The sequence below is a fragment of the Bacillus rossius genome, chromosome 16, assembly GCF_032445375.1.
Source record: "Bacillus rossius redtenbacheri isolate Brsri chromosome 16, Brsri_v3, whole genome shotgun sequence".
Classification (NCBI taxonomy): Eukaryota; Metazoa; Arthropoda; class Insecta; order Phasmatodea; family Bacillidae; genus Bacillus; species Bacillus rossius.
This window is the reverse complement of record NC_086343.1, coordinates 9508747-9521496: the sequence shown is the minus strand read 5'-3', so window position 1 is coordinate 9521496 and position 12750 is coordinate 9508747. Positions and strand designations below refer to the sequence as shown.

The following is a 12750-nucleotide window of genomic DNA, read 5'->3' as shown; positions in this document are numbered from 1 at the left end:
TTATTAGACTTTGTCACGTCAATTTTTTTTTTCTCGATATAACTACGCCATTCCAGTTTTGCACCGTTCTGCACTGCAATTGAGAGAAGCAACAAAGCAGTACTATTTAATTGTGACCTTGAACCATAACTCTGCAACGCCTACAGTTGGTACTGGGATACTGCGTATTGGGCAAATACTTGACGGCGTGGCAAGGGCATTAATGGCGAGGAAATGAAAGAACCAGGATGGCGTGGTTCTGCTTCTCGTTGGCGTATATTCGGAGCCCGTCTCTGCGCACTCGAGTTGCTGATGTATTCCGCATAAAGCGCGATGACGTAGAAGCGTTTTCTCGTCTGGCGCGGACGAGGTCGGCCTGGCCACTCTGTAATAATAGAACAAGCCCACGAGTTACTTTATTTTTGATGTGTTAACATCTCAGCTCTCTCAGCTATGCGGCGTTTGGTAGGAGTAACCTTCGTGGAATGGGACGGAAATGTGTGATCGAGGTGCTGCCATCTGTGACGGACGGTGATAACCAAAGTTCACAAAGCCGAAGGGATACTTTACAGTATTGACTGTTTAATGAATTTTAAAAAGATGGGCAATGATTCATTGTCGAAAATCAGGTCAAAAACTGGGGTTAAGTTTTTTTTTTTTAGCTTTTTTTTCCCGGAGCCGTTTCATGATATCGTTTTAACCTCTACAAATGAAATGATTCGATAGTCGACGTAGCTGCTGCGGCAACGAATTCTAGCGCCGGGTGCGGAAATACGTGTGATTCGCTCGGCATTATTTTAATAAATCTCCGAGTACCTATCGTATTATAAGTGTATTAGCAAAATGAACACATGAATATGTTCGTTATATCTTTGGCGAGTACGGAAAGACTAGCTCATATTATTATTTTTTAATTTTCAAAGTGATATTCTAAGAGGACGTACGGTGTAGTAGCAGCAGGTTGTAAAGGTTGACCAAAATTCTGGAAAATCGGGGAACTCACTCAAAATTCGGAAAACGTCAGGGAAATGTTTGTGATAGTAGTTGGAGAGGGAAATGTCATGCTATAGACTTTCATCACCCAGAATATGAAAGCATTTTTTTTGCCTCCATATAATAGTGCATAGTCATACAAACTATAGAATGGCGTATGCAGGGTTATGTTGAACTAGGCCAGCTGTAGGGATGGTGAAAGTTAGAGTTTCTTTATTTAATTTGGAAAATTGAAAAACAGATAAATTATTTTTAAAAAAATATCCAGGAAAATTTTATTACAGATTTGTGTGGAGACCTTGGAACATTTGGCTCGATTGTACTAGGGAAAGATATTAAAAATGCGAGGAGAGAGTGAGTCAGCCTGGAACTAACTAAACTACCACAAATGCAGATACATGTTGCAAATTACGTCAACTGTCAAAATCCCCCGTATAATGGACGTTTTTTAAAAATAGTATTTATCTTCTTCAAATCTCTTCCGAAATAATTTAGTACGAAATAAAAAAAGGGCCCCTATTTTAAAGCATTTCTGACGTCTTGAAAAGTCACTATCAAAACAAATAACTTTTTTCACAAAAAAAAAAAAGAATTGACTTCAAAGGACAGATCAGCTTAGGGGAGATTATTTGTTTTATAAATATCTGCAATTTTTCTTAGTCCGTTCGTTTGGCTTTGTGTGTATGTGAAAACGAGCCGGGGGGGGGGGGGGGGGGGCTGCTGTGCTTTTTCATAGGACAGTCGACGAGGGGCGATGAAGTAAGAATGGAGCATCGAAGGAATGCATGGTTCAGGGGAAAACAAAATTTAAACTGGTTCGCTTCAACGCCCACAAAGTTTTTTCCTCTGGCGCAAAAATAATAAATAAAAAAAAATCCTATGATGGACGTCAGGGAATCAAATTAAATTCTTTAACGTTAAATAATATAACAATATAATTTTTAGTACATTATCTAAAAAAAAACTAATGTAAATAATTGATACGTCTAGTTAAATGTTATAATTCATTGATTAATTGTAACTGAAGATTTAACCAATTCCTTAAGGGGCCCGCCTCGTCAGGGGTGTATGTGTGTTAGTGAGGCGGGATGTAAGCGCGACGCTCGCTGGTGCTTCCAGCGCGGTATAGCCTCTAAGAGCAAGTCTCTGAACTGGCGCGCATTCGTCTCGCCGTCACAGGATAACTGTGAAATTTGAGCAGTGACCGTAACATTATATGGCGGAGAAATGAAGATAAAGGTGTTATGCAAGCCCCTTAAGTGCTTTCAAGAGTCTGTACTGATTGTTTTATGCCTAAAAATTACTCTGAAAACACGCGTTTTAGGCATTTTAACGCTTCTAAAAATACAGTTTAAAAACTTAATCCGTAATTAAAAGTACTTTTCGGTCCTCAGCGAACTCTTAAATGCTTTTCGTGAGCAGACCCCCACTCGGATATCTTGAGTAGTTTTGAAATCGCGTTGTTTTTCCTGAAGCTCTGCACACCGTATGTGTGCCTAGGTAGGCGGGCCCCTTATTATGACCAACACCACACCCTTTTGACTCGCGAATCTCCGGTTAAAATCTCCCTCTTCACGAGCAGCACCGCGTTCTCGAAGGCGGAGCTACAGCCGAGCTATTCGCGGTCGAAGAGGCCCTCCCACGGCGATAACGGAACGATGCGTGGCGGCAACTCGTGCGCGAAGACGTACGACTGGAGTCTTGGCCCCATTAAACTCCTTGGCGAGCGGGACTGGTCCCGCCGCAGGGGCAAATGGCCCGTGCCACCCTCAACCTTGCGACACGGCGTCGAGGTCTGTTTATTCCACGGAACGAGATTCACCGTCATTTTATTAATTTTGGCAATTCTATCTCTTTATATATATGTATATGGAGTATTTCGAAAACAAGACACGTAAATTTGTATGCATTATCCAGTTGCGAAAACATGGAGAACTTGTAGTCGGGAAACAGGGGCGAAAATCTGTAGGATTCGCAGACCCTCCCCACAATTCCAGTTTATCATTCAGGTTTCACCGTTACGTAATTTTTTAATTTGTTCATCTAAATTATATGACAAAGAATAAATAAAACACACTTATAAACTTTTGGACCTGTAGATAGTTACGGTCTGGTATTGAAAAAAAAAAAAAGGTTAACAGGCGTCCTATTTTTATAGCCCCGTTGTCTCGGGGGAGGGGGGGGGGGCGGTTGTTGTTCCTGTAAGAAACTAGCTACGTCCCTCGTTTTTCAAAGAGTTGAAAAGAAAAGTTATAATCATTAAGAAACACCAGGTGTTTATTAACAATCTCCAGCATGTGGTCGCCGGAAGTAACTAATTATTTCACGCGGGTTACGTAATATTTACACCAGGACACGAATGTTGTCTTCAACAAGTTACTGTGGTTTGCCGACAAAAAAAAAAACTGTTGCACGCTACAAGTAATATTTAAGGGGGGAAAAATAAGACGGGGAGGCACGGGGCGTAAAGCCTTGAAAACAAATGCCCCCTCCTTCTCAAATTAAAAATTACCCCTCATTGTGCATGCTATTGTAACTGTGAAACGGTGACGATAAATGTAATAATAAAGCCAAAAACTTATGTTCTAAGAAATATTTTTGAACATTAAAAGTTCTCCGCTTATTGCACGCATTTATAAGGGCTAGAACTCCTGGCGAGATATGTGTAGGTAATCCCCAAATGTACCATTCCCTCCCCCCACGGGGGGTGGGGGCGTAACTAGAGGGGCAGACGGGGCTAAACTGACACAGTAATTTTATTTACTTAAATATCGCAGTGTTAGAACACACAATGGAGGGCAGATGAACTGAATTATTTCTACTTTGTAAGATACATACAGTTATGTATTAAAAATGAAATTACTGGAAATAAATATGGGTTATTTACTTACCATATAAATTAAATCACAGACATATTTGAAATAGTGTAGTGGAATTAATGTATGGTGGCGATATGATTTGTGTGTCGCAAAAAAAAAGTTTTGGTTTGATAAACAAAATTTAAAACAGGTTGGGGGGGGGGGGGGGGGGGGGGGGGGGGAGAAGGTAAGTCAAGAAGAGAGTTCTTTTCCCGGGTGGAAACTAGTCCTAGTTGGCTTTGCGCCGTACGATCCGTCTCTTAAGCTAAAACCACACAGAGCGGCGCTATGCTCGCGATGTTCGCTACGCAAGTATGTACTCGTAAAATATAGCCAGCTGCATCTCAGGTGTCACTGGCCACACACAGCTGTGTTCGCCATGTTGGCGACGTCGCCAGGTGTTTGGTACTTGGCTATTTTTTTTTTATAAAACGTCAGTGATCTCGCGCATGCGCAAATAAACCAAAACTTATGTTTTCGCACGGAATTTCTCTGTACTCCTGTTTTTGCTTTAAATTAGTATCATGATGACGGAAAATTTGATTGAAGAGTTGCGGACATATCCATGTTATGGAATAAATCGATGGAAGAATATGGAAGGCAGGATTTGCAGGACAATGCCGGGGAATTGATTTCAAGGGAATGCCATCAAACTGAGTTGTATTTTATTTATCTGAAATAATCCATGTAATTAATTGGCTTCGCCTTAACGCAACTTCATCAAATGATGAAATTCTCCAAATTAATTTCCTTTTTTACGTTCACATACTGCGAGAGCCAGCAGTGTCATCATCGTCGGAATCATCACTCGAAACCCACAGACTGCGCCTCTCCGCGGACAAACCACAACGCCGAACGTACAATAACGCCGAATGCCAAATTGACTACAACGCCGACAGCTAGAAAACTGCTGTGTACCACAACGCCGAAAAATGTCATTGCAGGACTGCCACAAAGGTTAGGCTAGCCTAGGTTAGGTTGTGGTATTTCGGCGTTAAGATACATTTAAGAAACACAAATTCATTCAGTTGTTTTTAATTTTGCTCCTGTGGCCCCCCCTCCCCGCACCAACATTTTTCGGCGTTGTGGTACACAGCAGTTTTCTAGCTGTCGGCGTTGCGGTCAATTTGGCATTCGCCGTTGTGGTAACGACCCCGTCTCTCCGACATCGCGAACTAGACTTAAGACTTATCCTGTCTGGCCGCCTGGCGCAGCGAACAACCGCGTAGCTTTCTGTGTGGCCTCGGCTTTTCGGATTGTAGCTTCGAGTCCTTGGAACATCAAAGGCCCTCTTGAGTGTCCGGTTCAGTTCTCTTCGCCCGATGCTTGAAACTCTCTACGTGGTTCACCCAGGGTATGTCTGCTGAGTTTAAAAAAAAAAAAAAAATAAATAAAAAAAAATCATTGCACAGTTAACATTCGCGGAAGACGAAAAGAACAGGCGGGAGAAACGAGTAAACGAATGAGAACCAGAAGAAAAGACCGCAAAGGAGGGGGGGGGGGGGGGGGGGGAGAGAGAGAGAGACTGCTCTCAGCCGTAACCAAAACCTTTTTTCACGGTTTCGAATGAATAACAATTTAAAGAAAGTTACATGCTGAGGACAAAAAGCAAAATTTCCGATGATATCTTGAGTGTGTTTCTCATAGACATTGCCAAGTTTCTGCTTATGTAGATCTTACTTACCTGACACTGCAAGCTGCGCTTATTGTCGTAGTTCTGCAGACTGTGAGGTTTGTTTTTATGTACCGTACCTAGTAGCTTTGAAGTTTCGCGATAGTTTATATAATCTGCATACTTGCATCAATCATGGTTGCGTTGGAGTTTCGCCAGAATAAAACTTCCCCTATTTGTCTGGGTTTCATGACAATTTCATGACTTTGTCATTTTGAAATAAAATGGTTGCTAATTTTAGTTTAACGTGAACACCAAATTATAGATATTTTCAGCTGGTTTAGGCCTAAATATTGTAAGACTTGTTTGGACTTCAATCGTATGATTCATATTTAATTTCATAACAATTCCCCTCATCCATGTGAGCTTATCAATACCCATGAGCCTCGATTTAGCAGTTGGATAATTGAGTTCCAAAGTTATTCAGCCAAAAAATTTTAATTTTACAGTCTCAAGTGATACTTTTTCCCATGATCCTTCATGTTTTTCCTGACCATTTTTGAATTTACAGACCAGTAGCAACCCTAAGCAACGATTTCCAGAAATTACACGAACGTGACAAGTTACTGTCAAAATAAATGTTTTATATTCTCCAGTATTGCCTGTTCCTGAAAATCTATTTTATATTATCATGGTTGCTACAGAAATAGAATCTTAGAATTCCCTGACTTTTCCCTGTTTTCCAGAAATTTAAGAGAAAAATTCCCTGACTTTCTTATGAAGTACATACCATAAATATTAACGTGCATATGATTAAATGTAATATAAATTTTCAACATTAGGTAAAATAAGGTTTTTTTATTGTGTTATTTTGACGGCAGAATTGCGAATGTGTTTTTTTCTTCGACATGGCTGGTGAGAGCTCTTCGGCCCATATTGCTGAGTTGAATACTTTTGTAGCACAAAGTGCAGTACGCAGAATTTATGTTTTTAGCAGAGGGTTTGATATGCTGAAACTGTGACTCCTTGAGCCAATTCTCCTTAAAAGGTTTTCTTCTACATCGCTAAGCTAAAAAAAAAAGGTACATATTAATATTTTCAGGTTAGGTTAAAAAAATTATTGTTTATGAATTCTTAAAAAAATATTACTACACAAATACAAAAACTATTACAAATTCACAACTAGCAATATAACGGGCGTACTTAGAGAATTACAATAGCAGCATTACAACATGCAATACTCTTACATTCTTACAATGTTAACTAACGATTCTGGGGAAAAACATGTTCAGTTATGCATATTTTTTTATACACAATGTAAGTGTCACGCAACAGAACTCACGGATTATAACGGTTGAAAAAAAAGTAATTAAAAAAAGTTAGAAAAAATGCAAAAACATAACCGCACACAAAAGCCACGTGTTTTCATATCAGCTTGGTAGTTTTCAAAATTAGAATTGTTATTGCTTCTTTATCAAAATGCACTTTATTTTCTTATGATCGCATCAAAAACTAACTTCACATGAAACAACGCCTTTAAATTCACGTAATAAGCTTTGTACTCATCTTATTCCACGTGAAAATAGCCTTCAAAAGATAACCGACGCCATGCCCGTTCTGTAGTTCTCTGCATGGAACGGAACAAAACACAAAGTCCCAAGGGCAAATTAAAAAGGATCAAAACACGAACAAATGAAGGCCGGGTTCGCTAGTGAACAAACGAGTGCCTGGATTGGCCAGAAGTTATGGTGGGTGGTTGTAACAGCCTTTTGCAATGAACAATCATAGACCAAGTAAAAAAAAAATTGCAGTTGCCGTGTGCCTTAAGCAGCAGCCTTTTAGCGGAGTCGTTCGGTAGCGGTACGAGCGCATCAAAACAAAAGCTTTGTTTGAATTATAAGCAACTTTAAAATTTCCAGAATTCGTAGAATTTTCCCTGACATTTCCCGGAATTCCCTGACCATTTTAATTTCCCTGACATTTCCCGGTTTTCCCGGTTTTCTAGTCCTGTAGCAACCATGATTATGGAAAGTTATAAAAGTCCACTAAATAATAAATAAATAAATTGCGTTCACTTAAAAACTCTTTTTATTTCTCAACATGGTCTCCACCAATGTTTATGCACTCCTAATACCTTTTTATCAGTGCCCCAATACCAGCTGCAGAGAATTCCTTGTGTTGCTCTCTCTGCTAAATTAGGACACGTTGCTATGCTGTGATACAATCAGCGCAAACCATCGCCATTTTAAATATGAATGATGCATGCAAATAAGTTCTACTTATTCAATGGGGGAAATGAATATCATAAAGCTGGATGATGCTGTCATATATTTACAATTCATTAAATTACTTGCTACTACTTGCATCACCGAGCCCGGGTTTTCCCTCCCTGTGTGTATTGTATTGTGTGTGTGTGTGTGTTATTGTAGGTTTTGTCTGAGCCCAGCTAGCTAGTAAGAGCACTGGCAATATCCCTTAATTCTTTGTCTGCTTATAGCCCAGGAATTTAAGGTTGTTACCTCGAAAAAAATAAGGTAAATCTGAAATTTTGGTCATTGATACTAAACACCTTGCTGAACAACATACTGAAATTCCCCAATTTTCCCATGTCGGCGTCATAATTCTTTTCGTGCAATAATGTCGTAAGTCCCCCTAAATGACACAAGGACGCAAATGTACGTCCTAAAACTATTTGCATCAACTGACATCCACGGGGATCGATTCAAATTAACCACTGGACCACACCAATGTTATATATAAGCAGACACAGTAATAAAATATACTGAAGTAAAAATATTATAGATCGAACTTTGACAATTCTCCGAAAATCATGGAATTTATGAAAAAAACTATCCATAGGTTAAAAAGTACCGCAAATAACAAAAACTAAGTTGCACAAAATAAATTCCATAAGATTTGAGCTTTTCAACGGTGTATCTCACACTACTGTGTGACAAACGGTTACCGAGATACGGTGGCTCAAGTACCAGCGTGCGCCATCAGATATGACTCGGACGGAAGGCGGGATGACATTTTCACCCCTCAATATTCTGCTTTTGGTGCTTCTAACGAGCCATTGCTCTAGTAAGATATAAATAGCTTTGTTATACTATGTAAGTTATTTTACATATGATTTAATTATTTAATACACTTATGATATTAAAATTATGCTCCTGCTTCTCAAAAAACATCGCGTACGATGATATACTCTGTGTAGTAATTTTTAATTCAGGTTTTTCTTTGTAATGTCATGCACTATAACAAATTCTTTATTGGCATCATAAGAAATCTCAAATAACAAGAAACAATAACAATAAAATTTACTGTACACACAGATCCTTATAACGTGAGTTGTCGTACCTGCAAGTAAGTCCTGCGCGAGTGTTGTAAGGCTGCGGACCTTGTTGGAGGAAGGTTCACCAGCTCGAAGGTAGCAGTCACAGCTTTTCGGGCCACAGTTCGAGTATACAGATGTCCACAAAGGTCATTCAGGGTGGAGATTTTCTCTGTATATACATGTGGATAATGAATTTGCTCTCCAGCAGCAGTGATTTCTTCTGCAGTAGCAGATGTGTTGCTAAATATGGAAGCAATGTTCTGGAGATGTGGATTTTGTTTCGAAAGCTTCCAAGCATTCTTCTTACCTTTATGGAAAATGGCGGAGTTGGTGTCGCAGCCAGTGACTGCATGAGCAAACAATAAACAATTCTTGTAGTCTCCGAGTTGTTTTTGAATTTCACACATGTTGAACAATTTTGCTGTTCAAGTATTATTTCCAGGGCTGTGAACACTGATGCAAGTGTTTTCGTAAGTCTCTCAAATGTTACCTCCGTCCAATCAGAAGCCAGATCTCCCACTTCCTAGGCTTCCAGGCACCATGCAGCTCTAGTGACAATTGATTCGTGTTTCTGTTGTCACCGTGGTGGTTTCTTTCTGGTGCTGCTTACCCGCGATCCCTTTCATGCAGCTGTCTCACAGCGATTAGCTGAAAGGATGTGATCCTATTTTTATGTATTTTCTAGATTAATATTTGCATTAGTTCTGATTACTAGGTAATCTTTTTCTTCATATTTTTACCGCAACAAGGGTAAATAGGCAATTCTACTCCGTTATGACTATAGTTGACCTACTTTCTACGTAACTTTTGCCCTTATTTAACAATCCCTGTTTCTTGTTACCTATATTTCTATTCTTGATCACCGAACCACCTTTTTCGTTTGGTTCCAATGAGGTTCAAGAGTTCGGGTTTTCCCCGGCTCAAGTGCATCACTAAATTGCAATTCCCTTCCTTCTTGAATGAACATGGATTCCACACGTCTCTCTGGCCGGCGAACCTTTGAGCCGTCACCTGTTATCCCTCCTGGCTTCAAGTCACCGCCGGTGAACAGTCAATGATATCAGATATTGTTAAATCAGAATTAGTTACCTAAATCATATATAGTCCAGCACTGGTTGGGCTCACAATTTTTTTATGGCAGGATTTTAACCATAAAAATTCCTAGTTGAAATATTAGTTTTTTTTTTGTGAAAGCTTGATTATGACATGTCTTAAGTTGATAAAAGGAAAATGTTAAATTTGTATTTCACACGGCTGTGTCGTTGCAGGTGACGGTGATCGTGCGCGGCAAGGACACCAATTGCACGCCTGAGAAGACGTACGAGGCGCAGTCGGACGCGCCCCTGCCCGGCACGTTCATCGACGGCACGCGGCAGTCGGGTCCGGACCGCTGCGTGCTGCTGACGGTGCACGACGGCGGGGAGCGCGTGGAGATCTCGGCGCTGCACGTCGCCGGCACCGTGGTGGTGCGGCGCTCGGGCCGCTACCTGGCCGTGGCCGCCCGGCTGCCCGAGGAGCTGGCCCTGGGGGCCGCCGCCCCGGGGGCCCTGCAGCTGTGCGCCCGCGGCTGCCCCGCGGCCGAGCGCCTGGACGCCTCCCCCCCCTCGGCCGCCCCGGGCCCGGGCGACGACGGCCGCCCGCTGCCCTGGGAGGCGGCGCTGGCTCGCTGCCGACGCTCCCCCGGCCTTGCCCCGCCCTACCTCGACTGGTGCGCCTTCGACCTCATGACCACGGCGGCCGACGAGTTCGTGGCGGCGGCGCGGTCGGCGCAGGAGGACGTGATGCGGCTGGACCCGGGCTCGCTCGACGGCAACCCGCCGGGGGTCTCCTCTTCATCATCGTCGTCATCGTCCCTTGCGAGGTCCTGGGCGGCGGGGGCGGTGGCTATCCTGGCGGCGCTGGCCGCCGCGGGCGCGTGATCGCATCTCTTCCCGGTGGTGCCTTCAGTACATCGCGCCGCGGTGTGTTCGTCGGGCCGAATCCCTGGGCCATCTGTCGAGAATATATAAACACTAATACGTTAAAAAAAAAAAAAAAAAAAAAAAAAAACCTACTGTTTGTGGACCACAATCGATTTCGTGTGGGGAAGAAGTCATGATAGTACAAAATAGATAATAGAGGCTGGAAACAGTTTAAAGTTCATCAGTGCCCAGAGATTTTTTTTTGGTGAAGTTTAATGGATCACTCAAACGTTGAGATCACAAAAAAACAATAAAATGACACAAAATGACAAATCTTTTAAACAAAAAAATTTTTTTATTGCGACGAGTGTTCAACTTTTTTCCTTTGATTTAGTTCCTGAATTGTATAACGTTCAATGTACAGTGTGATGTGACAAGTTGAGAAAAAAAAAATGACTGATAAGTTGTATTGTTTTCAGAGTTTGTTCCAAACTTTTAATTTTTTAAAACTGAGCACTTTAAATTATAATTTTTCTGTTAATTTTGAAAATATTTATAGTTAAATTGTAGTGAGTTTTATGTGATTTTAAGGGGGGGGGGGGGGGGGGGGGGAACTTTATATTACAGAAAATTATTTATGGTACAGAATGATTTTAAATAGCCTAAGTATAAAACCATTTTAAACCGTTTAAAAAAGCACACACATTTATCCTGAATTAAATATTTATATTATATAAATTTATTTTGTACAGTTAATCATCTGCTGTTAATATTTTTTGTAAATTTTTAACCAATTTATTTCTGTTTACTTTAAAGTATTGTGATCGTATTAAACTCTGCGTCTGCTGCTTCTTTAATTGACATAACATGTACCACGAAGTAAAGGGAGCAGACCTTAGTTAGCACACACAACGTAACTTTGCTCAACAATTTCAGTATTCTTATATTAAGACCTAAGACACTTAACACCACTAGTTGTTTTGAAAGTATTATTCTACTCATATTGTTACTTGAATTCTTTTATTTTTCCCTTACTATATATTTACTTAGTCTTGTTACATGTTTCGTGAAACGTTTTTGTGGTCATCGTAATCCTAACGAAATATATTCAACTATTCACAACATTTTTATCGTCTATGACAGAAGTATTATGTGTAAAATGATTTAAATGTGTAATTAATGAGTGTACACACAAATAAGTGAACTTGTTTTTAAGTAGTCTGCAGGGACTCTTCAGATCGTATTTAAGTAAATGATATTGCCGGGAAGCCTAGAACTCGCGTAGTTTCGGTTTCCTACCACGTTCGTGCAACTTCGGATTTCTCTCAAAAATTGAAATTAAAAAAATCGAATGGTTAGGTTAGGTCAGTCACAACATGCTTGTTTTCATTGGAAACTTCTGATTTAGCGGCTGAAGTGGCGTTAATACCAAAACGCAAAACTTCGGAAATCTTCTGAAATTTCTTGCAGGGAACCGAAACTACGTGAGTTGTAGGCTTCCCGATGTTGCCAAGGAGTTTTTCAGTGAATGCTATGAAGTAGCTTTGTGGATGGAACCAGTGGGAAATAAGTGGGAATTCCATCTGCAGCCTCTCCCAGTAGAGGGAAAATGAGGGTGGGGATGGGGGGGGGGGGGGGCATCAAAAGCAACCCCTGACCCATAAAAATAACCACACCCCTTGTGACAGCTCACATGAAGGGACTGCTGGCCGCCTCCAACTCTCCACTCATGCCCACAAGCTCTCCCAACTGGCGGCCTCTTCAGGAACTGGAACTGGAGACAAAAAAAAATCGGGAACCTTTGGAAGTCCGTTAGACAAGACATCCTGAAACTTGAGATAAGAGATAAACAATTTACACAACACTTAAGCATCAAAACAAATAAGTCGTGTAATCTTTGTGTACAATTGCTACTAAAAGAATCTTAAGCAGGTGTTTAACTTGAAATGATGTAACTACTAGTTTTTTCAAAGACGTCAGTTCAATTACAAGTGTTTCATAATACAGTTAAAGTTATCCAAATAAATTATTTTGAACAAAAAATTGCACACCTACACAAGTACATGCATA

The 12750-nt window shown here is 40.8% G+C and overlaps 1 protein-coding gene across 2 annotated transcripts in view; it reads left to right on the top strand.

Annotated features, from left to right (window-relative positions):
* Positions 1-11277, top strand: part of LOC134540128 (repulsive guidance molecule B-like) — a 131297-nt gene extending 120020 nt beyond the window's left edge. For both annotated transcript variants that reach the window (XM_063382652.1, XM_063382654.1), the window contains exon 5: positions 10048-11277. In XM_063382652.1, coding sequence (XP_063238722.1) covers positions 10048-10698 — 651 coding nt within the window. In that variant the 3' untranslated portion in view covers positions 10699-11277. The remainder of the gene's footprint in view (positions 1-10047) is intronic.
* Positions 11278-12750: the final 1473 nt, after the last annotated feature.